The 27,935-nt window shown below is 39.2% G+C and overlaps 2 protein-coding genes and 1 long non-coding RNA gene across 5 annotated transcripts in view; 2 read left to right on the forward strand and 1 right to left on the reverse strand.

The window, feature by feature from the left end:
- The window catches only part of col9a1a (collagen, type IX, alpha 1a), a 17,521-nt gene extending 12,489 nt beyond the window's left edge, over positions 1-5,032 (forward strand). Inside the window, exons 20-33 of the mRNA XM_077523610.1 lie at positions 22-75; positions 340-384; positions 470-523; positions 596-649; positions 735-788; positions 1,686-1,757; positions 1,981-2,016; positions 2,106-2,150; positions 2,234-2,266; positions 3,251-3,397; positions 3,742-3,796; positions 3,879-4,067; positions 4,515-4,592; positions 4,698-5,032. Coding sequence (XP_077379736.1) covers positions 22-75; positions 340-384; positions 470-523; positions 596-649; positions 735-788; positions 1,686-1,757; positions 1,981-2,016; positions 2,106-2,150; positions 2,234-2,266; positions 3,251-3,397; positions 3,742-3,796; positions 3,879-4,067; positions 4,515-4,592; positions 4,698-4,906 — 1,125 coding nt within the window. The 3' untranslated portion in view covers positions 4,907-5,032. The remainder of the gene's footprint in view (positions 1-21; positions 76-339; positions 385-469; positions 524-595; positions 650-734; positions 789-1,685; positions 1,758-1,980; positions 2,017-2,105; positions 2,151-2,233; positions 2,267-3,250; positions 3,398-3,741; positions 3,797-3,878; positions 4,068-4,514; positions 4,593-4,697) is intronic.
- nup133 (nucleoporin 133) overlaps positions 1-26,285 on the reverse strand; it is a 33,224-nt gene extending 6,939 nt beyond the window's left edge. The window contains exons 1-25 of one of the 3 annotated variants that reach the window (XM_077523607.1): positions 26,021-26,285; positions 25,601-25,716; positions 24,788-24,891; positions 24,065-24,298; positions 23,252-23,422; positions 21,954-22,109; positions 20,672-20,742; positions 20,441-20,588; positions 19,933-20,083; positions 19,692-19,846; positions 18,656-18,747; positions 18,354-18,517; positions 17,478-17,572; positions 17,004-17,228; positions 15,954-16,076; positions 15,698-15,797; positions 15,212-15,463; positions 14,367-14,500; positions 13,979-14,137; positions 13,014-13,149; positions 12,798-12,916; positions 12,583-12,663; positions 12,426-12,493; positions 11,080-11,168; positions 5,679-5,848 (exon numbers count right to left, since the gene is read on the reverse strand). In XM_077523607.1, coding sequence (XP_077379733.1) covers positions 5,712-5,848; positions 11,080-11,168; positions 12,426-12,493; positions 12,583-12,663; positions 12,798-12,916; positions 13,014-13,149; positions 13,979-14,137; positions 14,367-14,500; positions 15,212-15,463; positions 15,698-15,797; positions 15,954-16,076; positions 17,004-17,228; positions 17,478-17,572; positions 18,354-18,517; positions 18,656-18,747; positions 19,692-19,846; positions 19,933-20,083; positions 20,441-20,588; positions 20,672-20,742; positions 21,954-22,109; positions 23,252-23,422; positions 24,065-24,298; positions 24,788-24,891; positions 25,601-25,716; positions 26,021-26,136 — 3,396 coding nt within the window. In that variant the 5' untranslated portion in view covers positions 26,137-26,285 and the 3' untranslated portion in view covers positions 5,679-5,711. Of the gene's footprint in view, positions 1-5,678; positions 5,849-11,079; positions 11,169-12,425; positions 12,494-12,582; positions 12,664-12,797; positions 12,917-13,013; positions 13,150-13,978; positions 14,138-14,366; positions 14,501-15,211; positions 15,464-15,697; positions 15,798-15,953; positions 16,077-17,003; positions 17,229-17,477; positions 17,573-18,353; positions 18,518-18,655; positions 18,748-19,691; positions 19,847-19,932; positions 20,084-20,440; positions 20,589-20,671; positions 20,743-21,953; positions 22,110-23,251; positions 23,423-24,064; positions 24,299-24,787; positions 24,892-25,600; positions 25,717-25,842; positions 25,863-26,020 lie in introns of those variants that run through there. The other 2 variants (XM_077523609.1, XM_077523608.1) reach the window with 2 other exon arrangements.
- LOC144020293 (uncharacterized) lies at positions 6,382-8,342 on the forward strand. The gene is made up of 4 exons (XR_013283844.1): positions 6,382-6,838; positions 7,542-7,785; positions 7,886-8,069; positions 8,170-8,342. It is a non-coding gene; the product is annotated as an uncharacterized LOC144020293 (long non-coding RNA).
- Positions 26,286-27,935: the final 1,650 nt, after the last annotated feature.

Consider the following 27,935-nt stretch of genomic DNA (forward strand, 5'->3'; position numbering starts at 1 on the left):
GGGATTCTGGTGCTTGTTCAGGGACTTCCCGGTAAGAACGGCGCTCCGGGTGATGCTGGACTACAAGGTCTTCCCGTAAGTGTGACCGGTCGCAAGTAGGTATTCCGTACAGTTGTGTAAAATTCCATATCAAACTTATTGCTTGTCTTTGCGATATGCATATTGCATGGGCCAATATTGCGATACCGATATAATTTCGATATATTGTGCAGCCCTACTTAAAACATTTATAATAAATGCAAAAGACAAACGATTGTAGCAGTGAATTCTGTTAATTGATTAGTTGTTGATTGACTGAATAATTGTTGCTAAGACGTTTGTTTTTGCCGTGCATTGTAGGGGGTTCCGGGTTCTTACGGCCAAAAAGGAGTTAGCGGTCCCAAGGTATCAAAACACCACCGATTAGCAACATCGGTCACAATATGATTAATCACATTGCCCTTTTTCTTTTTTCTTTTTCTCTCTCAAGGGTGTGTCGGGCGACCCGGGCGTGGCGGGACTGATGGGGTCTTCGGGAAAGCAAGTATGAAAGTCTGCAAAATGTTCCCGCTGATGCTCCCGCTCAAATCTGACCGGACGGGGGTTTGAATTTCAGGGTGAGCGCGGCGACCAGGGCGAGGTGGGACCCGTCGGACCCCGAGGAGGACCGGTGAGTGCTTTTAACCGGGAAATCCGGTCAGCGGGACACTCGGTCAGGTTGTCACGCTAGATGTAATATTGTGGTTTGATGGCAGGGTGAGCGAGGGGAAAGAGGGCCGGGCGGGCCGGCGGGGGCACCAGGAGGACGGGTGAGAGACACCTCACACATTCTGCTAGCAAAGGAAAAACGTAGCCGCTACTTCACAGTTAGCATAGCAAGTGGCTAATGATTACATCTGATGCTAACAGTGGGGGGGGGGGGGGGGGGGGGGGGGGGGGGACTGGGGGTTCCCCCCAGTAAGAAAAAAAAAATGGAAATTGGAAAAAAAACCAAATTGACATTACACTTTACTTTGTAAAAACAAACAAAAAAATAACTACTAATCTTACAAAATTTAAGTACCATTTTTTTGGTACATAATCTTTAAGATAATATTTTATGTTTTTAAGTTCAATTGAAAAAAAAAAGAATTAAATTGTATTTATTGAGTTAAAAAGTAAAAATTTCACTTTTATTATTTATTATATTTATTATTAGGGCCACTAACAGTGGTTTTTGTTCCCATTTTTTGGTAAGGAAAAAAAAAAGAAGTCTAATTTAAGAGAAAAATAATTGTGAGAGATTTTATTTTTTTTAAAGGAAATTCAAAAAAAAAATCCAGTAACTATTTTTTTTGGTAAATAAATATTTGTAAAAACAGTAATCTTAAAATAGTTAAAAAAAGTCACTCGTAGTCACTAGTATAGTTTTTAAAGCAAATAACTTATCTTCTCCAAAATATAGTTACAAATATTCATTATCCATCCATCTATTTTCTTAACTGCTTACACCTCACAAGGGTCAAATATTCATTATTATTCAGATATATATTTTTTGTTTTTCAAGAGAAACTCACATATCTTGTATTAGAAATTCTTTCAGGGAAAAGCAGAAAGAGCTGCCCTGTGCCCACGAATGCCCTCAAGCAAGGGGGGGTGTTCCATTTCCTGTACGCCGCACTAACAGTGGCGCCGTCTGTTGAGCTTTTTCTACTGTGTTGTGATAGGGAAGCAAAGGCGACGTGGGCCTTCCCGGACTCCCTGGACCGGCTGGCTATCCGGGCCAGAAGGGCGACAGGGTAACAAAATACACACGCACAAAAACAAAACAATGCTTTCGTGTAAAACTGATTCATCTTATGGTCATCAATTTTTTTTTTCTACTACTACTTGTTTTTTGGCATTTCCCAGGGAATAACAGTGGATAGTGAACATGCAAAAATGGCAAATGGCAAACGACAAACACGTGGACGCTCACGGTGGTTATTGGTTTAACTTTGGGTTTTTGTCCCCCCCCATCAGGGTTCCGTGGGTCTGGATGGTCCCAAAGGAGAGCAGGTGCGTGTTTTTTTTTTTTTCCTCATCCTCCAAAGTCAGGTTACGCGTTTTCTTCGCGGGTAAACAGATGTGCGGCGTCCACTCACCAGGGACCTCCAGGTGGCGAGGGGACGCCGGGATATCGAGGAGAGCTGGTGAGCGGCGACGGCGAGCTCGTGTTCCGTCTTCGGGCCCGATCCAAAAGTTCTTCACCTTCCTCGTCTTCCTTTTCTTGCAGGGCGATCAAGGTGAACCCGGCGAGAAAGGAGCGGTACGTTGCTACAAAACGACACTTTGTTCACTTTTGTTATTGTTTTGTTTTGTTTCTGCGTGGGGCTTGGAGGCAGGGGTCCTTTTTTAACTAATATTGTTTTAATAAGAGTCAGACTTTTACAATGAAATTTTGGCTAATCTTGTGAAAATCAAGGCAATTTTAGTTAACTAAAACTAACAAAAAAAACAACAACCTAAAACTAAAATTCAAAAAAAAAAAAAAAAAAAAAATCGTTAACGAAATAAAATAAAACCGGAAATGCTTTTTTTCTTTTTTAAAAACGAAAACTAACTGAAACAACATTCTATGTTTACAAAACTAACTAAAACTATAATTATAACAAAAATGTTCTTCATTTTAGTCTTTGGTAATTAATTGAATGCATGAGCCTTTGGGGATGATTTTAAATATGATTTGAAGTACATTTATTTGAGAACATTTTGATTCTTTGATTATAATCAAGTTATTCATTTTTAGTTAACTTTTTTTTATATAAATATCTTATTTTTGAGGTATTTTTTAAAATAAAAGTAGCACACTCAATGGAGAAAAAAATTAATTAAAATAAACAAAATAAATACAATTTTATTTTATTATTATTTTTAAATCGTTAAAGAACCCCCCCAAGAAAATGCTCAAAATAATACTTCATGGAAGAAAGATTTTTTTTCTATAAATAATTAATTTATTTCACAATTCTTTTTAAAACAAATGTAATTTCTGAGAAAAATTTTGACTCTTTGATTACAAGCAACATTTTTAGTTAACTTTTTTTTATACAAATAACTTTTTTTTTTAAAAGATATTTTTTAAATAAAAGTAGTACACTCATTGGAGAAAAAAATGATTAAAATAAACAAAATAAATAAACCGCATGAGAACAACATTAGATTTTATATTATTATTATTGTTTTTTTTAATCGACGAACCCCCCCCAAGGAAATCTTAGATTTTTTTTCTTTCTCTCTTTTTTGTGTGCAGACGGGCCCGCCGGGCGAGACGGGAAACAAAGGAGCGGAAGGCGGGCGAGGGCAGCAGGGCAAGGAGGGCGAGCCGGGCCAAGTGGGACCGCGAGGCCTGCAGGGCGACACGGGCGTGCCGGGGCTGCCCGGTGCACAGGGACTCGCCGTGAGTCACGCCGACATCCACAATTTCAACACGGACACATTTACTGGACTTTTTTAGATTACAAAAGTATTTTTTTTCCAAAATTAATTTTTTAATAAATATTTTCCAAAATATATATATAATTTTTTCAACAAATATGTCATCTGCTTTTGAAGTTTGCTTTCAGTGATATTACTTTTTTGATTACAAAAATTATTTTCCAAGACGGTTCGCTTTATTAATTATATTACTTTCATATTATACTAGTTCTCAATATTTTTTTTTATTTATTTATTTTTTAATTTCTTTTTAGTTATTGTTGCAAAAGTAGTCAAAGTGAATAATTTGCGCTTGTGTTGACGCAGGGCAAATCACCGACAGACACGCACATCAAACAGGTGTGCATGAGAGTCATGCAAGGTGAGTCGTCGTCATGGCGATCGTTAGGGCGGATCCTAATGATCACTTTTTTTTTTTTTTTTTTTTTGTGCCGCTTCAACAGAGCAGCTGGCCCAGCTGGCGGCCAGCCTGAGCAGACCCGAGTCGGGCCCGTCGGGGTTGCCCGGCCCCCCGGGACCACCGGGCCCGCTGGGCCCCAGTGGTGAAAACGGTCTCCCCGGTCACGCCGGGTCCCGAGGGCTTCCCGGTCTCAAGGGGCCGCCCGGGCTCCTGGGCCGCAAAGGACCCAAAGGTGGGACCGCCGACCCCGTTTGGGCTTTTGAGAATTTTTACATATTCTTAAATATGAAAAGACATGACAAAAAGTTCCAGTTGTTGCACATCAAATCGGAATCTCACTGGATCGAACGGAATCATATCATCAAGTCCTTGAATAATATCGTAATAGCCCCATGTATCGAGAATCATTTCAACTTTTTTTTTTTTTTAACAGTATTTGTAATTTAAAAAAAAAAAAAAAAAAAAAAAAAAAAAAAAAAAAAAAAAGTGTTTTTAATTGCCCACTCCCTCCTTCTCGTTTTTTTTTTTCTTGGAAAACATTAAATGTTTATCAACGTTTTCTAACGAATTTTTGGAGAAAAATTCTGTTTAGTTTTTTATGTATTTATTTATTTTTTTAATATTTGTCTTATAAGTCACACGTAATGCAAATTATTTTTATTTTTTTCCCCATCCACAGGGGACCAAGGCGACAGGGGGGACCGGGGCCCCACTGCCCGTGGCCTGAAAGGAGTTACGGGCGCTCCTGGTCTGCCAGGTAAACCACACCACTTTGCACAACAAATTCATCCAATTTCAATTTTGGCATCTCAATAATGATGATGACGATCTGTGAATTGATCGTGTTCCATCCCCGCTACAGGGCAGCCAGGACGCTCAGCGTTTGGCAGCGACGGGCGCGACGGCTCCCGGGGGCCTCGCGGGGCTCCCGGAACCGCGGGCGTTCCCGGCCCCCCGGGACTCCCGGGGCCCGCCGGATATTGCGAGCCGTCGCAGTGCGTCCTTCCGGCTGTGGCGGCGCCCGTCGCGGGGGCCAAAGACTCAGGCATCAAGGGCCCCGCTGACATGTGAAGCGGAGGATGGCCCCAAAAAAAAACACGCCAGAAGAAAAAAAAAAAAAAAAAAAAGTGTCCTTTTGTGTGTACGCTGTAAATGTGTCAATACATTCAATACTTGTCTTTTGGTCCCCAAAAAATGTTTCACTGCTTTTATTTATTCCAGCAACATTCCAACAGGAAATAAAAGACATTTTGATAAACGCTGACATTTACTTCCTCCGCAAAAGAAGAAAAAAAAAAAAAGGTTTGAACTGTTTTAACTAAATTGTATTCAACCTTCATACGATTTACAAAAAGATTTTTTTTAATATAAAATTTTTAAAAAATCCCTCTCTCCCCTCTGTCCCGCTTTCTCTCTCTTTCTCTCCCCCTTCTCTTTCTCCCCCTCCTCTCTCCCCTTCTCTCGCTCTCCCTCCCCCCTTCTGTCTCATCTATTTTATATGAACTATTTTATCTAATTTTAAAAGGAAGACATAAAAAAATAAAATAAAATAAAAAGCTTAGGGGATATTTGTCTCCAAATTATTCACAGAACTATATATGCAATATTCATAAATAAACAAAGTTTTCTACTAGATGGCGCAACCTCTCATTTTTGGACAAGCATGAGCAAATTCCGTGAATATTCTTAATTTCCCCAAAGAGTAGTTTCTTAAATGTGATATTTGGACTTTTTTTTTTTTTTTAACACTCACCTGTTTCAGAAGGTGTCCAAGTGACAGTGTGGCCAAATGTCAAGCAAGCACACCTCCGGATGTGAAACTCACAATTTTATTTTGAAAAAAAAAAAAAAAAAAAAAAAATGCGGAGCTGAACGTTCACATCTGCGCCTGCAGGTAATGTTCGTAATTTGCTCGCAGCACAAACTCAAAGTACGGTTTGGACTTGAGAGCGCTCAGCTCGTCCAGCTCCAGCAGCTCCTTCACCTCCGGCAGGTACGTCTGCAGTCGGACACCTGCGGCAGTCACCCCACGCGTTACACGTCGATCGCGGGCAACACTTTTCATCCGCGACAATTGGAAAATCGAGCGCTCGTCAAGTTGTGGGAGGGAAAAAAAAACACGCAAAACGGCACACAACAATTTGAAATGCTGTCATTTCTTTTTGTCATGAAAACAACAAAAATTAATTTGAAAAAGATCAGATTTAAAGTTGTCATTTTTTGTATTATATTTGTATTTTGTGATTATAAATATCAATGAAATAATTATTGCATAGGGATGAATCTTCACTTTTGTCACTTATTTTATTTGAATTTGTGATGAAGAAAATGTTTATCATAATTGACAGACAATGAAAGAACAGCTTACATTTGCATGCATCTTATTTATATTTTATGACAATCATTTTGGAGTTAAAGAATGAATCTCATTCATTCTCAATGATCTCATTTTTATCTTTATTATATTGTTTATTTTGATATATTTTTTAAAAGATGACCTACCTTAAAGGTACACTCAGTATTATACAGTGGCATCTAGTGGTGAAATAATAAATCATTCGGAAAAAAAAAAAAATTGTTTGTGTTAGTAGTATGTAAAAAGATATGTTGTATCGCATAAACGTACTTTTTTAAAATATAACGGTTAGTCTAGAAATCGCAAATTATCTTACATGTCCGCGCCTCGCCTGCTAGTGTCTGCCATGTTTCGCCGCCATCTTTCTGCTACGGGTGCCGTCAAAGACAAATTTCAGCGCTCCATTTCTTAACGCGTTTTTGGAACGCACTTCCGGTTTGTATGGCGACCGCATGTCCACGAAGAAGAAGAGTTTCCGGTCCCCGAAGAGAGCATTATCAAGCATCACACTTACTTTGGGAATTTATTTTATTTCAGCGCGACAAAACAAGAGTTTATATTGTAGCCGCATTTGCCAGATGGAGAGAAATGAGGAACAGACTAGGTTTGGGACGTGCCGGTGCCTTCGACTGCTTTCTACTTGACCGGTAAGTAAGAGTACATTTGTGTTTACGTTTTGAGAGCGAGAGAAAAAGTATACTCCGTACTAATTAATACGATGTTCGTACCTTTGTTTTACGATCACTGTATCTGTTGATTAGCAACTCCGCACCACTCGAACGATTTCGTTATGTAGCTACTTGCTTTGAAAAAAAAAAAAGATTCCCGCTGGCACGTTATATTTAGAGTAAATGCGCAAGTTATTGTGTAATGTAATGTAACTGTGATTTCGGAGGTATATTTGCCCATAACTTCAATAGAGAATCTAAAGCATACTGTATTAGTGGAGGAGTTGAAAATTATTTTCGTTGTGGTTGGTGAAAATAGGGTTCTCGAAATTAATTTTCGGCAGGGAATAACTTTCTGGACTTAAATGCTGGCTGTACCGTAAGCACTGCTAGAGTCTGAACTCTCTCACTCAAGTGTGTACTGGTCCATTGTGTAATTGGGTGCACAATAATTTACAGGCTGCCACGTTTTCCACGGAAATTCGACAAGCAAGCAGCCTTTGCATATTCTATGCAGTATGCAGTCAAGTTACTTTTATCTAGCTAATACAATGTTTTGGGCCCAAAAACTAAAGATCTTACCTCTATTTTGGGGGCTTTGTTGGAAAGTTGGTGACATATAGTAGTATCATCAATTATTCTATTTTATTTTATAATTGTGTTTTTGTTTGTGTCACACTAGATCAACAGCCAAACTTGAGGGGTTCCAGAACCATATTCTGATGTATACAAGCATTCATGCACCGTTTAAATACATCACCGACCTGCAAGAAAAAAAAATATCAAGGGGAGAGTCAGCAGCCATATTGGAATGCCCCGAATGAGGACACTTGAATGGAGGACCCCAGAAGGCTTCGGTGTTGTACCACCAGTATCTCCACCTACCATATCTGAGCTGCAACAAACTGAAGTCAGCCGACGTCTTGGTATGTCATTTAAATATGGACGGCATTGCACACTACATTAACTTTTTGTGTGAAGCAATACGGAATGGTCACATGTACAAGCACCACTTGTTTTACACAGGACCTGCTGACCAGGTGTCTGAAGCCATGGAGTGACTCCTCCCTCACTTTCCTCAGCAGCCAAATTGGAATGTCCCAAATGAGGACACTTGAATGCAGGACCCCAGAAGGCTTCGGTGTTGTACCACCAGTATCTCCACCTACCATATCTGAGCTGCAACAAACTGAAGTCAGCCGACGTCTTGGTATGTCATTTACATATGGACGGCATTGCACACTACATGAACTTTTTGTGTGAAGCAATACGGAATGGTCACATGTACAAGCACCACTTGTTTTACACAGGACCTGCTGACCAGGTGTCTGAAGCCATGGAGTGACTCCTCCCTCACTTTCCTCAGCAAGCCTTTGAAGAATATGATATCATCGTTGGTGGGAACATGCCCTCACTCCATAACATGTACTTGTGCAGTCAAGGAGCATGTCAAACTTAATAAAACCAGCAAACATTGAAGTGACTTCATTTTTACTGCAGTCTGTTCACACAATCAATGGACAAGCCTTCCTTAATTTTGCCCCAATAACATCATAGAGTAGGCGAAAAGTAGTGTTACAGATCATACTGTGTTCGGGAGAGTTTGAGGAATGTTGCAATGTTAATGGGGGGCAATGTCAGCACACACACACACACACAAAAAAAACCATCATGGTATTGAGTTAATCAGATATTTTAGCTGTGTACAACACATACCTGCTCTGTAACACTACTTTTGGCCCAAACCTGTATGTCTATTTTCCATATTTTGAAATGCACAGCGTATTGGTAAAATTCTGGAACAACTGCAATTCATGTAGCTCATTATATTCTAACAGCATTTTTTTTTTTTTTTAGTTAATATGTTCATTTCATGTAGACTTTTATTTTACTTTATTTTATTCATTCATTTTCATGTACTGTACCTTACATTCATTGGCCAATGAAGAATTCCTTGTCATTGCAAGCATTTATAATAATTCTCCAGGCTTTTGATGTTTTACATTTCTGGTCATGTAAAATAGTGTTAGGTTAGGTGTCGAATGAACACTGCATGTTGACGCCAAAGGAAATGGTATTTTTTTAGTTATTCAAAATGTACAAATTAACACACAACAACAATATACAAGTTATACAAACTACAACAACAAGTGTCAGACATGGACTAATTATATGCCAGGTAAAAAACCTTTGTATTGTCCTCAAGGATCTGGGAAAGTGTCACTTATTTGCTACAAGTCCACCAAGGTGCTGCAGTCTGGGATCCAGGTACAGGAAATCATGGTGGTGCTGATGTGGGATCCAGGTACAGGAAATCATGGTGGTGCTGATGTGGGATCCAGGTACAGGAAATCATGGTGGTGCTGATGTGTCAAAAAGTATTTCTTGGTGTCAGTCTATCAGCTGGACTTGGATATCTTCATGTTCCTCCATGGTCATTTCCTGTACGAGTCTCTGCAAGAAGGTAACAATTGTATGTCAGATGAGGTACCAAACAATGAACTGAAAGTCACTGAGCCAATGAAGTACATTATTACATGAGCAAGACTATTTGTGAAAGCCATGTAAATTCCTGCACATCGAAGTACAAGGAAGCTGTTGTATCTTCAATCAAAACTAATTAAGTTGCTTAGTGATATTTATTAGGTAAAATTGTTCAACATGGTGACAAATCGATATCTGAGTAAAGGGTTTCAAATGTTTTTGTAAGCAGCACTTTTCTGAGTGGTTAGTAGCAACAAGACACGGGGGGAATTACGAGTCTGAGTTGCAGATGTGTCGTTCAGTTAACACCATTATTTTTGCACGATATACTAAACATATCAGCAAACTATGTAATCTAAATACCACATATTCCAAGCAAAGGTATGTTTTGAGCCATTCACATGCATGCTCGAATGGAATTATTTTTCCATGATGACATAATTGTACGTTACGAGGCACCGCGTTCTCTTCCTCGTCGTCTCTCTCGCCCCCTTTGAGATGGTCCACATGTCTATAAAACGTATAACATAACTGTGTGTTCTCTGTTGCATGGTTTAGTTACACTAACAAATATGAACATAGATAGCCATTATCATTAGCTGACGTACAGTATTTCCAAACAATGCCGACAAAAATATTAATTCTGAAATTAAATGACTAAATCACAATTATTAGGGATCTGTACAGTATGTCTAACAAATGCAATTCACTTACGTCATCACTCGAGGGAATACCAGAAGTTGTTTGCGTTCTGTTCCGGTGAAATTGGTGGTAGGCTGTTGAAGTAGGGTCTCTCTGGGACGCCGTAGTTCGTGTGCTTAAAATCATTGCATTATCTTGTTTGACCGATAGATGGCGGTCGTGAGCTACACACTGGGGCTTTAAAATAGATTTAAAAAAAAACATTTAAGTTCTATTTTCTGCATCGTCTGCATGTCTTTGAAAGAGTTTTCTCATTTTAATCTGTTTTATTTGTATTTTCTGCAAAATATTTGAAAAAATAAATCATTTTTTATAGTTGTTAACTTGCTTTTTTAAAATGTACATTTTATGGTAAACTTTTTTTTAAGGTACATGTCAGTATTTACTATATTTTGTTGGTATTTTTATTTATTTATTTTTTTTTAAGATGACTTATTTTGGTTGATTTTCTAAATAGAAAATGTATACACGATTGATATATTAATCTCAATTATCTCATTTTTATCTTTATTATATAGTTTATTTTGATTTTTTTTTTTTTAAAAGATGACCTACCTTAAAATTAATAAAAAAAAAAAAAAACTAACATTTTCTATATTGTTTTTTTTTTTTTTTTTTTTAAACAGTTTTTTCATTTTAATCAGTTTTATTTTTATTTTCTGCAAAATATTTGAAAACATACATTTTTTTTGTAATTTTTAAATAGCTTTTTAAAAAATGAGATTTTATTTGTATTTTATGGTAAACATTTTTTTAAATGTCAGTATTTAATATATTTCGTTGCTATTTATTTTATTTTTTTAAAGATGACTTATTTTGGTTGATTTTCTAAAAAGATTTGTAAACACATTTGATGTATTTGTATTTTTTTTTCCCCGCACAACATTGTGTCTGCACGCTCGAAAGCACAACGATGGGGTGAATACGACTCTGACGCGTCACTATATCTCCCACAAACGTTTTGCAATAAAACAACGTCTTGTATGTCAAAACAAAACAAAAAAAGATGAAAGATGACGCTGACGCCGACTCACCTTCCTGTGCGAGCATGTCGAGAATCTTGACGAAGACGCTGTCCTTGGCGGCCTCCAGCGGGTCGTCGTTGCCGTCGACGCACGTCCAACTGGAGGAGGAACAGAAAGGAGGTCAACGTCGGACAGTCACCCAACACACAAATTGTACATATTTTTATTATTACATTTTATGTATATTTTTCTTACTTGCATGTTTGTGTCCATATTTCCTATTTTTCCCCACATTTCTAAATATCTCACAGTTAGGGCTGTGCAATTAACCGAAATTCAATTACAATTAAAAAAAAAAAAAAAAAAAAAAAAAAAAGATTATTAATTGAAATTATTTAAATGTTACAACAGTTATACTGCAATATATTTAATTTAATTTATTTTATTTCTTTCTTTGGTTTAAATTTAATTGGTTTAAATAAATTTTGCTTGGTCCAAAAGGAACTTTCATATTTGACAAAAACAAAAAAAATAAAATAAAATAAAAATAATAATAGAAAAATAAAAAATAATAATAATTTAGTAATTTTTTTTACATGTTTAAACATTTTCTTGTTTCATACCCCAAAAGGTAAGATCGTTTAATTAATTGTGATTTCAATGACCGAATTAATCGTGCTTAATATTTTTTCAGTAATCGAGCAGCCCTACTTAAAGTATATATTTTGTATCATTTACTATGCATGTTTAATTTTTAAACCATTTAAAATGTAAATTAAAAATACACGTTCATAATGCATTACATATAATTTATCGTGTAAAAACATTGTTTCACGAATAAACATTCATATATTATATTTTCATGCACATTTCATTTTGATATGTATTTAAAAAGTCTAGGATTATTTGTAGTTTGTGATTAAAAAACATTTTAAAGGGATACTCGAGTCATTGAACGATATTCAGCATTAAAAAGTTAATATTTTGTCGATAATTAATGTGGTAACTTCATTATTTCTCATGCACAACTAATACCTTTAAAAAGTTTTTTTTTTTTTTCCTACTTGCTATTGGCTGATGATGACATCACCTGTGACCAAACCCAGACAACAGGTGAGCCATGAGTGGTCGTTACGAAGTTCCTCAGCACAGGTGATGTCATCAGTCGACACCATTTTTTTTTAAAGGTATTAATTTTACCTGAAAAATAATGAAGTTACCACATTAATTATAGACAAAATATTTACTTTTTACTGATGAAAATTGTTTAATGAGTCAAGTATCCCTTTAATGTACCATAAACATTTAAAATGCAAGTTAAAAAGTCTTAACGTACATTTCTTATATTTGTATGCACATCTCATTAATATGCATTTTTTGATGACTATGCAAATAAAACTGCGCCTCTTACTCACTCGTCTCTCCTGAGGGCTTTTCCCATAATTTGGCACTTGAGCGCGTGGATGTTGACGTCGTCTTCCTGCTGAAAACGGGATGAAAAAAAAAAAAAGTGAGCTGCAGGAGGCGTCCACGAGAACGGAGGCTGTGCGCGCGACAGGGACAGGAAGTGACCTCGTGGATGTACTGGAGGAGATCCAAAGCCTTTTTGAAGTCGTACTCGTTGGCCCTGCGGTTGTCGTCGCAGATGTAAAGCTAAAATAAGCACACCAGTCCCTTGTCAGCGCGCCGCCGGATTTGAAGACCGGCGCAAATGAAAACGTCCCCAAATAAACAAATGGGGGAAAAAAAAAGGTGTTGAATGAGGAACGCGAGGGTGTCCTTCTGACCTGGACCAGCTGGTGAGCGCTGAGAGGCGGCATGGTGTCGGGGTTCTGCTGCTTGTCCTCCAGAAGTTGCCTGGGCAACGTCTCCTGGTGCAGCAGGAAGCGCTCCTGCTCCACAATTTCTGGAGGAGGAAACGGGAGGATGTGCTCTCCATACTTACAGGGGGGCCATTGAATTTCTTGCTGGTCATAATTTATTATACCGAGTCACCGACTTACCGTCAACTTGTTTGCCCAGCTCGTCTACCGGGAGATCGGACGCCAGCGCCGCGAGCTTGCTGAGAGCCAGCAAAGTCTTCTTCTTGGCGAAGTAACGCGTCTCCATGTTGGCCTGCTTGTACAGCGTCCTGTGGGCCTGCGCGCGCAAAAAAACAAAAAACAAAAAAACAAAAAACGGTGAGGGAAATCTCCAAAATTCAAAATAAATAAATGACTACATCAACAAATAAATGACTAAAAGTGAAAATAAAAATGGATATAAAAAAAAATATCATTTGAAAATTATATCCCAAAAAATATAAATGGAAATAAAGAGCAAAATATTAATATATAATTAAATATATTTGTATTTAATTTTTGAATTATATTTTTTATTTTCACGTTTAGTCATTTATTTATATATTTAGTCATTTATTAATTTAGTCATTAATTATTGATTTATTTTGAATTTTAGCAGTTTGGGCCGTACTGCCAAGTGGAAATGTTATTCAAATGAGGGGGGCGGTCCTAAGCGTGTCATTGGTCGAGTAGAGCAGCTCGCCGAACAAGGAAGTCTCGCCGGCTTGGACTGCCACCCACATTTGAATTTCCACTCGGCAGTATGGACCAAAACTAAAAATAAATCAATGACTAAATAAATAAGCAAATGACTAAATAAATAAATAAATCACCAAAAGACTGAAAATAAAAATAGATACAAAAAAACTATAATTCAAAAATTAAATACAAATGCTTTTATTTATATACATATTTTTTCTTTTCTTTTCATTTCCATTTTCTATTTATATTTTATTTATTTATATATATTTTTTTTCTTTTTATTTCCATTTTCTATTTAAATTCTAGTTTTTTTTAAATATAATTTTCTAATGACATTTTTTTGTATCCATTTTTATTTTTTACTTTTAGTCATTTATTTATTTCGATTTTTGGCAGTTTTGGTTAAAATGAAGGAAAGGACGTACGTGTTGGAAGTGGTTGACGTGCATGTCGTGCAGCCAGCTGAGGTGCTGATGCGCTTGCAGGAATCCGGCCAGCTGCTGGTGCTGGGCGGCCGGCTGCGACAGAAGCTTTCCTCGCTTGCCTTTCTCCATGTACCAGCGGAACAGGAAGTCCGCAAAGTTCTGAGACCAAACAATCGCAAATTTCTCATCACGACACGGAGATTTGGATATCATGACTAAAAGCTACACTATATAATCACGCAGTGATTGGAAAATAAGTGAATGATTCTCAGTAGTATACCTTAATAGTAAAATAAATGATAAATATAATATGCCACTCCTTTGAGCCAGCTAAAAAAAAAAAAAAAACAGTGGAAGAGACCTCGATACAAGGACACGGTCCATCTACCTGGTCCGCAAATTTGCTCATGTAGTGCTGCAGGCGGCTCTGGTTGTCAGTCAGCTCGCACATTTGGACCAGGATGTCAAAGTCGCAGTACTTCTCGGCCAGCAGCGCCACCCACTGGTACTGGCCCAGCTCCACTGAAGCAACACACACAAGCCACAACATCCGTCATCGCGCCTGCTGACAAGGCTGGGACCAACAACGGCAAATTACATTCTTGATTTTGTTTGAGACCAATAATATTTGGCAGAAAAAATACAAAAAAATAACCGCAACAGTCTTGATTTTGTTTGAGACCAATAATATTTGGCAGAAAAAAAATAAACACAAAAACATAAAAAAATAAATGATAAATAACCTCAACATTCTTAATTTTGTTTGAAACCAATATTTGGCAGAAAAAATAAAAACAAAAAATAATTAAATAGAGATATAAAAAATAAATACCTGCAACAGTCTTGATTTTAAGACCAAAAATATTTGGTAGAAAAAAAATGAACAAAAAAATAAAAAAAATAAAAAATAAATAATCACAACATTCTTAATTTTGTTTGAAACCAATAATATTTAGAATATATAAATAAATAAATAATTAAATAGATAAATAAAAAAATAAATACTTGCAACAGTCTTGATTTTGTTTGACACCAATAATCTTTAGCAGAAAAAAAAAAAAAAAAAGAATAAATAAAAATAAATAACCACAACATTCTTGATTTTGTTTGAAAACAATATTTAGCAGGAAAAAAACTAAAAATAAATAGATAATTAAAAAATTAATTAAAAAAAATAAAAATAAAAAATATATAAATAAGTAATAAATATATAGTGTATTTTAATCCACTCACGGAGCGGCGCCAGGAGCTCGGAGCGCCGCTGACTGTACTCCATTTCCAGGCTGTTGTAGCGTTCTTGCGTCTGCTGCCGCTTCAGGGAGTTGAGCTGGGCCACGTAGCCGCCCAGGTAGAAGTCCAACAGCGCCACAAGGTGCTCGCACAGCGCGCTACGCAGCTCCGAGTTGGCGTGGGGGTACATGGAGCGCAGGACGAGCTCGTGCTGGCGGCAGATGACCGTGCGGACGCCACCGGCGCCGCCAAGCGCTGGAAATTTTTTTTTTTTTTAAATCATTTGATTTTAAATTGCATTTTGGAGTTGCAGTTACACGATAAGGTGGGAAAACCTTCACAAAAAAATGGCTTCTGACCGCCGCAGCAAAAGCGGTCACTAGTCACTGCATTTTGGAAGTTTTGAGTGCCAGTGGAGAACAGAAAGAAGAAATGACGCACTGCTTCATATCGGTCAGGACGCGCCAGGTCCAAATGGCCGCAACTCACCTGTCCACGGGATGTACTCTGCCTCTACTGCGCCATGCTCGGATGCTCTGTACATGGACGCTTTGCTCACTCTGTACTGCCCCGCAGCCTGAAGCATATCCTGGGGGGGGGGGGGAAAGAACACACACACACACACACACTGTATGATTACAAAGTGTTGGGTAAATTAAGATGAAGACTTATTCCAAATTAGGAATCATTATCCACTATTACATCAATTGGAATGAACTGAAAATTGAGGGTGATTTCATTTCACCTTGATGATGGTGTTGACGGTCAGGACCACCTCGGCCCATTCCACCGAGTCCACCGGGTTCTCCCTCAAGCTCCTCTCCTCTTCCTCCAGAAGACAATCAAAGATGCTGGAGATCTGCGAGACCTGTGACACACGCATAGGAAACCACATTTACCGCTGGGGAAACGGTCAAGGCGAACCCAGCGGGTGAAAATCCATCAGATGACTAAAGAAACTGTGTGTATATATATATATATATATATATATATATATATATATATATATTTAAAAAAAAATAAAAAATAGTTTGCCTGGTCCCACATACAGATGCAACGATATCCAAACATCACAATACGATATTATGATATGAAGGTCACAATACGATACTTATCAAGATACTGTGGGGAGGTCACAATATTGTAAAAAAAAATAATTAATAAATAAAAAAAAATAAAAAAAAATAATGAGTTCATATGAAAAAACAAACAAACAAAACATTGTGCTTTTGTACAATACAGCAATTAAAAATATAAAAATAATTAAATCTATCTAAAAAAAAAAATATATATATATATATATACATATACATATATATATATATATATATATACATATATATACATATATATATATATATATATATATATATATATATATAAATAGATATATTACATTTAATTTAATAAATTACGTTCCCCTTCATCTGACCATTAGCATGGATTTTAAACATAGAAGGGCCAAAACATGCCTTGTGAAAATTAAACTGCGTGAAAAAAAAAACTAGCCACCAGAGGGAGCTACAACTGCACAAATGGAAATCAACTTTTTTTTTTTTTTTTTGAACAGATGTGCTGCTTTTAATATCGTGACACGACGATGACGATATACTGTGGCAGTTTTAATATCGCGACATCACTGTATTGCCGTTATCGTTACATCCCTAGTCCCACACACGTTTTAATTTTTAAACACTCTTAGACTTATACAATGGTCAAGAGACTCTCTCATTCGGTTCTTCACCTAACAGGTACATTCGCTGGACAGCCGCACGATTCGCGCGCCCCGCCTCACCTCTCGGAAGAAGACGTCGGCCCCGGTGAGGCTGGCCGGCACGACGGTGTCGTTCCGGCGCAGCGCGGCGGCGATGGCGCGGTTGACCAGCTCGCTGTGCTTGGCGTGCTGGTTCTTCAACACCATGGCCGCCTGCAGCTTCTCGGCGTGCTCGCACAGCAGCAGCCGCGTGGCCATGGGCGACGAGCGCACCGCGACGCAGCCGAGGCGCTCCAGGAGACCCGCCTGCCGAGGGAGGGGGGGGGATATAAATATGCACGAGCCGGTCAAGAATCAAGTCGAACCATCACGTCAAGATTTCAATTCGAAACCACGTGGAACGCTTTCACGCCAAGAAACAAAAATTAGCAGAAGGTTCCAGAAGTGAAGGAACCAGTTGAGAACCAAGTCCCGCTGGTTCTCCGCTTGCACTCAAAGCGAGCACTGGGTCTGCGTGAAAGTGTGAGAGACAACCCGAGGTGGCTTTTTGTCAACCTGAAGCAGGAAGTCCATGAAGCAGCTGTGAGCCTTCATCTTGTCCTCCAGCTGGTGGAGGATGATGAGGGACGTCAGCGGGAACCCAGCGCTCTCTGTAACAGGAAGAATACAACTTTTTTACATTTTTCTTCATACCGCATGCATAGCGCCTTGCTCTCTTTCCCGTCAACTAAGCAGAGAGCATTTGCGCACAACCTCGGAGGATGAGGAGCACACACGGATGAGTCAAATAAACAAATAAATAAATAAATGGCGCCAGCGTGTACTAGTTGGACCCAAGGACAATATGAGCAGCCTATGGATCTATCCTAAAAATAGCTTTAATAAAATAACAATACTAAAATAATATATAATAATAATAAAAAAAAAAAAAAATAATTATATATATATATATATATATATATATATATAATAAAAATAAAATAAATAAAATATAATAAAAAATAAAATTGCTTTTAATAGCTTTTCATTAACATAATAAAATTAAAAAACAAAAAATAAATTACATTTTAGGTTTACAAAACGAACTAAAACTAATTCTATAGCAAAAATGTCCGTTTTAATCTTTGGTAATTAATTTAATGCATGCGCCTTAGGGGATGATTTGAACCTGAAAAAGGACGTTTGAAAGTGTGTCACACAGAAGTGACATCATCTCGCAGCAGCCAATAGAAAAGCACCTTTCACTAAAACTAATCCTGAAACTAACTAAAACTAAATTAAAACTAAGCATTTATTAAATAACTAAAACTAATAACACCGCCATTAAAACTAATTAAAACTAATTAAAACTAACTAAATAAAAAAAAAAAAAAAAAAAAAAAACTCAAATGAAAAATTTTCAAAACATTATATAATAACCCGGGTCCTCACCGTCAGGCACAGACTCCGCCCAGCGGGGGTCTGAGGCCGGGTAGTCGTCCAGCAGGTCCAAGTCGATCTGGGTCACCATGGCGTCCAGCTCGCTGCCCTCCGCCGCGTCCTCACCAGTCGGGAAGAGTTCGTCGATGAGCGCCTGCGAGCCAACCAGGTCGTTCCTGACGAGGAGGAAGAAGATATTGTTGAATTTGGAAAAGTCTGAATCATAACCTTGTGTGTGTGTGTGGGGGGGGGGGGGCAATCAATTAAAAAAAATAAAACTAAATCAGAAGATGGCATTCATTGTTGTTGGGTACCGGCAGAACTTCAAGAATGCTGCCTTCAGGAGCTTGGGCTTGTCCTCTTGAGCTACTGGCTCAGCTCGGCCGGGTTGCTCCATCATGGACACCTTTGGATGGGAACAACCTGTCGTCATTTTCACATCAATAACTCCACGTTTCTCAACCTTTAAAAGCAAATGCGCACGTCTTACATAAGAAAGAAATCTCATCATAGATGTCACAAAAAAAGTGATGATTTATCCACCGTGTATCAACTAACGGGTTTTTGAGTTATGAGTCGTCACTTGGTCGAGTTTTTTTGCGATTTAGCTAACTACAAGCTAAAGTTTTGCGTTACGGACGAGCGACAGATGCGGTGACACTCAAGTCAAGTGAAGGAAAAAAAAAAAGAAATACTACGGTCACAGATATAACCTTTTAGCTAAATATTGAGCGGGACAGTTGAATAGTCACGCGTCAACCCAAATGACTCCAGACTCGTACGTCATTTACCAGGCCACGCCCACTTTAGAACCATTATGGAATGCTGGTTGTCTTAGAAGATGTTCCGCCTCTCATTCTAGGAGGCTTCGTCATTGGCTGGACTGACCAGTGCTTTTTTTTTTCCCCCCTCCATTTAAAAAGGTGGCCGTAGTGTTTTTTGTTTTTTGTTTAACTTGGGCTTGAACAGATTGTTAAAAAAACAAAAAAAAACAAAAACAAAACGTATAAATACATTTTTTTTTAAAAATACTTTGCCCTTCCCTCCCAAAAACTGAGTATGCCATCACAGGATGTCCATAAACACAGCAATCACGAGCAATGTTACGCTGTGCGGTCCCGAGCTACGGCGCTCTTTTTTTTTTTGGCGTAAATCACGTGACATGCAGCAGTCTAGTAGAATAAATCAGGCTTTAAGTGAGTTTCCGTCACCCCCTTTTTGTTACATGCTGCTACAATATATGTAAGGATGAAGTTTGATCATTTCCCGCCACACATCTGTCGCGACACGACACGAATCACTGATTTCGACACGCCGTTCAGACTACACCAGGTTTTAAGGCGGGCTTACGTCTGGTGCCGCCGCCAGGGACGAGCACAGCGAGTCTTCCACCGTCTCGGGCAGGATGGAGGCGCTCTCGCGAGCCACCACGGCCACCAGCCCGCTATTCTGGGAGAAGAAGACGGGCAGGTTGGCGCAGCAGCCGCCGCCGCGCACGCCGTCACCTACGGAATGACACGCACGCTCGAATCAGCTCCAAAAATGTCGGGTTAAAAAAACGAAAATAAAGTCTGCGGCGGGAGGAACCCACCGGGCGAGTTGAAGGGGATGCGCTCGTCGGGAAGGCCCGCCCTGCCGCTTCCTGTGGAGCAGGCGAAAACCAGCTCGTCGTCGTAGAGGAAGGCGGTGGTGCCGGGAGAAGGCGGCAAGAGGAAGCGCATGGCGTGCAGCTCCGACTCGCTCTGAGAAAAAAAGCGTCAAGACATAGTGTCAGGAGGAGCTAATCTGAAGGATAATTGTGTGTTTTCAGGCAAGATTTCTTGAGACGATCAACTAATGCAAGCATACATTGAGTTCCTACACATACTGACTCGGTTCATAAGCATATTAAGTTCCGCTTCATCTGACCATTAGCGTGGATTTGAAACACAGACGGGCCAAAACATGCCCTATAAAAATTAAACAGTGCTTTAAAAAAAAACCCCAAAAAAACAAACAAAGGGTGTTAGAACGGCACAAATAGAAGTCAACCCGACTTTTTGAACAGATGTGCCGCTTTGAATATCGTGACTGACCCTAACCCTTCTTGTGGGACTCGCCTGGAAGGGAGGGTTGTGGTTGGTGACTTCCACGGTGAACTGGTTGGAGATGGCGGCGCCGAGGTCCTGCAAAGTGACCAGGCAGAAGTAGACCAGGCAGGGCGTGTCGGACGGGTGCCAGGCGGCGGCCAGGACCACCAGGCCCGTCCTGGTGGAAGCACATGGATCGGGTTTCGTGCTTGATGACAACACAGGAGAAGAAGAAGAAGAAGAAGAAACGGTTGAACTCACTGGCCCAGCTTCACGTCCAGAAAGGTCACATTGACGCCGTCACGCATTTCCTCGTAGTTGCCCTCCGAGCCCTGGTGGAGATAACAAAGCGTTACATATTCGGCCAAGTGATGCCTGGGACTAAATCATGCCGTGTGCATTTCCGTCGACTAATGAAGACTAAACGAAAATATACTTCATTTAATAAAAATTGGATTAAAATCTATGGACATTTTAGCTAAAAAGCGTGATTGAAACTGAGACTAAAATGAAAAAAATGTCTGATAAAATGAACACTAAAATGAATGTCTTATCTTTGTAACGTGAAATTAAAAGCCAAACAAGTGAAAAAGAAAGATTTTTTGCAGATTTCAAAAGAGCCAATATTTCCAAGTCACCAGATTATGAAACATAATTATGTCAAGGCCGAAGTGTAAGTTATTTTACGTCAACTATAACAAAAAAACTAAAACTAAAATTCAAAAAACAATTTCATTAAGGAAATAAAATAAAAACGAAAAGTAACTAAAACTACATTTTATGTTTACAAAACGAAACTAACTAATTATAGCAAAAATGTCGTTTGTTTTTAGCCTTTGGTAATTAATTGAATGCATGAGCCTTTGGGGATGATTTGAAATGTGATTTTAAGTAGATTTATTTTTATATTAACTGGAATAAGGACGTTGGAAAGCCTTTAACACAAAAGTGACGTCATCTAGCAGCAGCCAATTTTTATTTTTTTTAAATATTGTGCAAGAAATACACTTAAAAAAACTACAACTAATACTAAAACTAATAGAACCACTCTTAAAACTAATTAAAACTAACTAAATTTAAAAAAACAGAACTCAAAACAAAAAAAACTAACTAAAATGAAAAATTCCCAAACTATAGCATTAGTTTCTGATAAGCAATATGTTATAGAGACAAAAATATAGAGCATATGGTACATGAATGTTTATCATGTTAAACAACAAAAAAAAGAATGTTTATCATCTTCAGTTTTAATTGTTTTTAGCAACTCATAGTGAAACTGGTGAGCTATTTTTAGTACAGACCCATGAGCCACTCATGTTGTCCTTTGAGCTAACTAGTAGACACTGGCACCGTGTTTTTGTTTGTTTGTTTGAGGTCAATGCACAATAATCAAAAGTCATCTGTGTAAGCAACTGGTTTTATCTAACCTCCCTCTATCCCCCCCCCCCCCCCTCCGCTGTACCTTACGAAAAGTTAATTGACGACAATTATAACTTCATTTAGTCCACTTTGCCCTGCTCATTGAGCGGCCGGCGTCACGCACCCAAATGGCGTCGGCGATGCTCTCGTTCAGGGCTCGCCGGACGTCCCAGCTGAGCGTCTGCTGCTCCGAGCTCTCGCCCACTTCCCATTTGTTGAGGCGCGAGTCGGTCAGCGTGTAGAGGCAGCCGCTTGCGCCCGCCCACAGCAAGCTGCGGAGCTGCAACGGCAAAAAACAACAACAAAAATGAGCAAACGTCGTCATCGACCAGCAAATGTGGTAACTTCATGATTTTTCATGTACAATTAATACCTTTTTCTACTTGCTGTCAACTGATGATGACATCATCACCTGTGTAACGACCAATCATGGCTCAGTTTACTGACCAAACCAAGAAAACAGGTGAGCCATGATTGGCCGTTACCTACTTCCTCAGCACAGGTGATGATGTCATCATCAGTCGACAGCAAGTAGAAAAATTACTTTTTAAAAAAGGTATTAATTGTATATGAAAAATATTCTAATTATCAAATTCATTCTGGACAAAATATTAAAGAGATACTTTACTTATTTAGCCATTTTTGGCAGTCAAAAAAGAATATTTTGCCTGTAATAAATTTGATTTTTTCATGTACAATTAGCACCTTTTTGCAACTTGCTGTCGACTGAAAATGACATCACAAGGGCTCAGGTAACCAATCACAGCTCAGCTTGTGAATGTCACATGACCAAACCTAGAAAACAGGTGAGCTGTGATTGGTTACCTGAGCCCTTGTGATGTCATTTTCACTTGACAGCAAGCTGCAAAATTTGTTTTTCAAGGTACTAACTGTACGTGAAAAATCCTTAATATTACATTTAGCGATTCTGATTTGATAGTATTTTTTTAGGGACATTCTTGCATTAGGTTCAGTAGCAGCCATTTTTGGACAGTCACGTGATAATTAGGAGTGCAACGATATATCAATATCGCAATAAATGGTGATACATTGTCTCCCGATAGATTATCGATACGCCTACGCAAATATCGTGATATTGTAGTTAATATACAGCCAATATAACAGCTCCATTGCTCTTTAGTTATTGAGCAATTACTTGGCGGGCCACTAGGGGGAGCGCCTCATAATAGTGGCGGGGAAACGGACACAAGTCTTCAGGCGAAGAAGACTCATTAGCGCTCTTTGACTTGCGGAAGACATTTACCTGTCCAGCAACTGACTCACTTTTGCACAAGTTTCTATGAAAAATATGTATAATATCTTCAATTTTAACATTTTAAAGCAAAGAATTTCATTGTGAAGAGCATGTTTCTCTCGTGTTCAAGTGCTAATAAACACTTTGAATGACGAGAAGGCACTCACGGCGTCATTGGCGGGCGGCGACAGGATGCTGAAGAGGCTGGACACTCGCCGCCCGATGCCCGACAACACGCCTTGGCCCTCGTGCAGCGCTCTGCACTGAAGCCTTCCGGAAGCGTCCATCCCCACGCGCAACATGCGACTCTTCGCCGACGACACCACGAAGGTGCCGCCCTGGCGGGAGGAAACGAACGCAAGAGTGGAAATGTGAGGAAAATAAACAACTTCTTGGAGATCGAATTAAATCAATGACTGGCAGCCATTTTGACTGAAGCAAACCCCCTTCCTACTGGATTTTGACTGATTTTGTAAGGCCCACACAATATTGTGTCCTATTGCTATCAAAACATGAAACCTACCAAAAGAAAGATTTGAGTCTCTTCTTTCATCAGGAAACAAAAAAAGGTATATTTGTAAGTTTCATCATTATTCACGAATCTGGGTCAACAACTTGTTTTCATCATGGCCCTGGTTGATCTCTTATACTCTGCTGCCATCTTCTGGCCGTGTTTGGAATTACTACAATATTTCCACCCGTTCTCTGCAGTTGAGAGGCTGCGTCAAAGCCTTCTTTATGCTCTAGCATAAAAAACAAAACAAAACCATAAAACGTATAAATTCGTCTTTGGGAGACTTAAAACATGTCAAACAGAACATATTTAAAGGGGATTTCTTCAGTTAAAATGGCTGCAAGTGAAATTAATTCACTTATTGTTGGGTATCACGGAACAGCTGCAAAAAAAAACAAAAAAAACAAAACAAAAAAAAACAAGCTGAACTTAACTAAAATGGGTGTAGTAACAAGTTGTGTCTTACAGTGACCGCCACCACAAAGGAGCACAGGTCGCCCAGGTCCAGGTCGGCCTCCGCGTAGTTGCCCTCCTGGGACAGGCTGGGCCACAGGCGAGCGGCGCCCTGGGGTGCCACGGCCAGCACGGACACGGCCCGCACGGGTGCCGCGTCCAGCGGGCCGGCCGACGTCACCGCCACGTGGTCGGCCGTGACGTCGTACTGGCTGGCGGGCAGCTGGAGCTCCTTGCACAAGCACAGCTGCAACAACAAAATTGCGGTTACCCCACCGGGGTTATTAGCGTTTTGGAATTTTCTTTTTTTTTTTTGTGAGTTTTGATTTCGTTTGTTTTGATGTTTTAAATCTAGTTCGTTTTAATTAGTTTTCCGGGTGGTTCTGTTAGTTTTTATTCATTTTGGTTTAATAAATGCTTAAGTTTAGTTTAGTTAGTTTTAGTTTATTTAAAATAAATAAATAAATAAATTAAAAAAAAAAAAAAAAAAAAAAAAAAAAGGACCATGGGAGCGACGTCATCTAAATGGTAATAAAGCAAATGAAATGGAGGTGTGTCCAGCCAATAGGAGCAGAGCAGCACACCAATGAACACTCGGCGTTTCATTGGTTGGCCAAATTGCAGGGCCCCAGCTCATTACCATTCATTGTAATAATTACGCCAGAAAAGTCGCCCACCCGTTACACTGCATGTCCACTGACGGAGGTAATCGGCACGTACGGAAACGTCGACGCACCTTGGCCACGGCCGTCTGGCAGATCTTCCAGATGACGAGTCTGTCGCCGCAAACCAGCCAAGCCCAGCCACTCTCGCTCACCTTCACCGAGATCTGCTCCTCGTCTGGAGGACACCCGCACGCACGTAATAAATCACAACAAGTCGCAAGTCAAGAAAGTCCCCAAGTGACAACATCATACATTGCGTGCTTACTGCGCACGTAGTGCATGTTTTTTTTGTTTTTTTTTTCCCCGTCAGGATTTGATCAATGTTGCGAAGAAGTTTCCAAACAGTTTTTCTCGTCGCAAAGAAATTTTAAGAAAACAAGAAAAATACTGACATTGTGCCATTTCAAAACAAGACCTGCCCCACTGGGCCTCCGATCGACTGATTGGCTGTTAATTTGATTTATACTATTAGTGGATTAACTCTTTTGATTCACTGTGATGTGGACGCACTTAAGCGAGACACGATTATTTTATAACAGGCTTCTCCAATCCTGGTCATCGAGGGTCTTGCAGATTTGAGACGTTTCCGTCCTCCAACACAGCTGATTCTAAAGATCAGGATCATTATCAGGATTCTGTAGAGTTTGCTGATTCAGTGAATCAGGTGTGTCGGAGGACAAAAACCACCAAAACCTGCAGGACACTCCAACCCTCGAGGATCAGGATTGGAGAAGCCCGTTTTATAACCACAATTGTTTCACATGGTTTTAGTTTACACAAAAAATAAAATAAAATAAAAAATCCTAAGGGCATTCGATCATTTTCAGTTGTTGTTGTTTTTTTTTTTAAATGCCCGCAGAAACACAGACATACATATTGCTTACCATTGAGCGCGGTCAACGCCTCCATCACTTTGACAGGAAGCAAAGAGCCAAATGTTTGCACGTCATAGTTGAGGTCGTCGGAAGCGGCGTGACTCTGCTCGCGAGTTAGCGTAGGTCTGTGGCCAACACACATGTACACACAGTTTTTTTTCCCCCAGAGATTCAGAGGATGCAGTAGTTTACAAAAAACAATGAGCATTTGCTAATGTCGAACAACGAATATGCAGTTGAGTTCACTTAACTACTTTCTTATTTAGACTAGGCTTTGACGCCATCTTGTGGTACAGTATATGCAGAACGATTCCAAAATCTCGACATGCTAACCTCCCCAGGTGTGAACTGATTCAATATTGAAACTAATAACGTCAAGTTAAAAGTGCCGGCACAAAGAGAAGTCAGGATACAGTAAGCGGCCGCTACCTCGCCGACAGAGTCGTCCTCCGCGGTGTGAGCAGCAGGCTGCTGGACGTTCTCCTGGCCGGGGTTTTGTTCTGCTGCCGGCGGGCCGAACTCGGGCCGGAACGTGGAGAAAACATCGGCGCTATGACGTTCAATTGCTCAAAGAAACGAATTATCAGCGAAACTAACTCAAACGCTCATTTTTTATTTTTCTTTCCCAGCAGTCAACTTTCGCCAACAAATAGCGCGCGGTTACGTCGCTTGGGATGTACGTCATCAACATGCCACGGAGTACGCAATACTACGGAAGTACACCACTTTTTTTTTTCTTTTTTTTTTTTTACACAATTTATTTTATTTTTTTTAACAAACTCTCGATGGGAGTTAACATTTGTGTTACAAACAAAAATAAAAAATAAAAACATTATAAAAAAAAAAAAACAAAAAAAAAAAAACAGCAAGGCACTCTACACTGGTCCGGAAGTACACCACATGCATGCAGTCAGGAGAAGTGAAGCTGCCGACGGCCATCTTACGTTGCCACTTGCAAAAACCGCCTATCTAAAATACTTTACATTGATTTCTCTGCTAAGTTTATGTTATTTTTTTCTGTCTTTACGGCGAAAACGCCACTGTGTCTGGAAAGTGCTACTCAAAGATTCATTATCATAATATTGTTATTGTCAGATGAAATGAAAGCAAATTTCATGAGCTGACGAATACGGCTGCAATCCACAACATGTCCGCAAGATGGAGCCATGCGCAATTCAACCCATTGAATTGGCCTTTCCTCGTCAAACGCATCCGCAAACCGTGTGCAACAGTTTTAACAATTTGATATAGTTGCGGTGTCTCCTTGCTTGCCACAAGAGGGCGACTGATTTCTGCTAGAGCAAGTCAACCATCTGCAATGAGACAAGACGTGTGGATGATTTTCCATGTATTATTAAAAGTGTCTTCTTTTTTTTTCCTCCCCTCCTCACATAAAAAGGCACATTTTTATGCCTCTACTTTCCTTATTATCATATTTCATAATGTTGCTTTCACAGCGCGGTGTGCTTATTAAAGGGCAAAAGGCAATTTGGCCAACGGGGGAATAAAAATATCCAACTTTTAAGCATAATAATAAAAGCCCAGGGTGCGCCGAGCAGATGATAACGATGACAAATGATTTCAATTTGAGGCTAATTTGAGGGAAACTACGTCTGCTGGCTAATTGGACGTATTTATGAGTGCACTGAGGTCTCCTTCGAGGTCCTAAAGGAGGTGAAGGAAAAAAACAAAACTGTCAACATGACGCAGGGCCTAAAAAACTACAAGCACGATCATAAATGTTTTGGTGCACATGACAAAGAAACAACTATTTGAATGAGTTAATTATTTAGTTAGTTGGTTTGTTGTGTCAGCAATAATATGCAGAACAAAACAACACTAGTTAGTTAGTGATTAGGATTAGACAAACAGTACATTTAGGTCAATGAGTTAGCAACAATATGTCAAAAAAAATAAAAAAATCTTAATGAATTAGTCAGTCAGTCGGTCACCAACAAAATACTCACCAAAAATAACGCTCGTTAGTCTTGTAAAGCAGCTACTATATGTCAAAACCTACATTTGTTATTTAGTGATTACTATTATTCTTTCAGTAGGTCAGCAACAACGTTATATATTTTCTTCATTTAGCATTTATATCGCCAGGTAAGGCAATTATGAATTGAGGTGAGAAAAAAATGATGGATGCTAATTAGTCAGCATTATTGTGCAAAAACAAACAAACAATGACCATATTCACTAGCGAGTTAAAGTTATTCGTTATGATGATTATAGATACGAGTTAGCTAGCTAGCCAGTCAGTAGCATTCCCGAAAGAGTCGGTGTGTGTGTGCGAGTCTGCGTGCGTGTTAGCGCGTTTGTGTGATGTGACAGCCGGTTTGAC

This window comes from Festucalex cinctus, chromosome 6 (genome assembly GCF_051991245.1).
Source record: "Festucalex cinctus isolate MCC-2025b chromosome 6, RoL_Fcin_1.0, whole genome shotgun sequence".
NCBI lineage: Eukaryota > Metazoa > Chordata > Actinopteri > Syngnathiformes > Syngnathidae > Festucalex > Festucalex cinctus.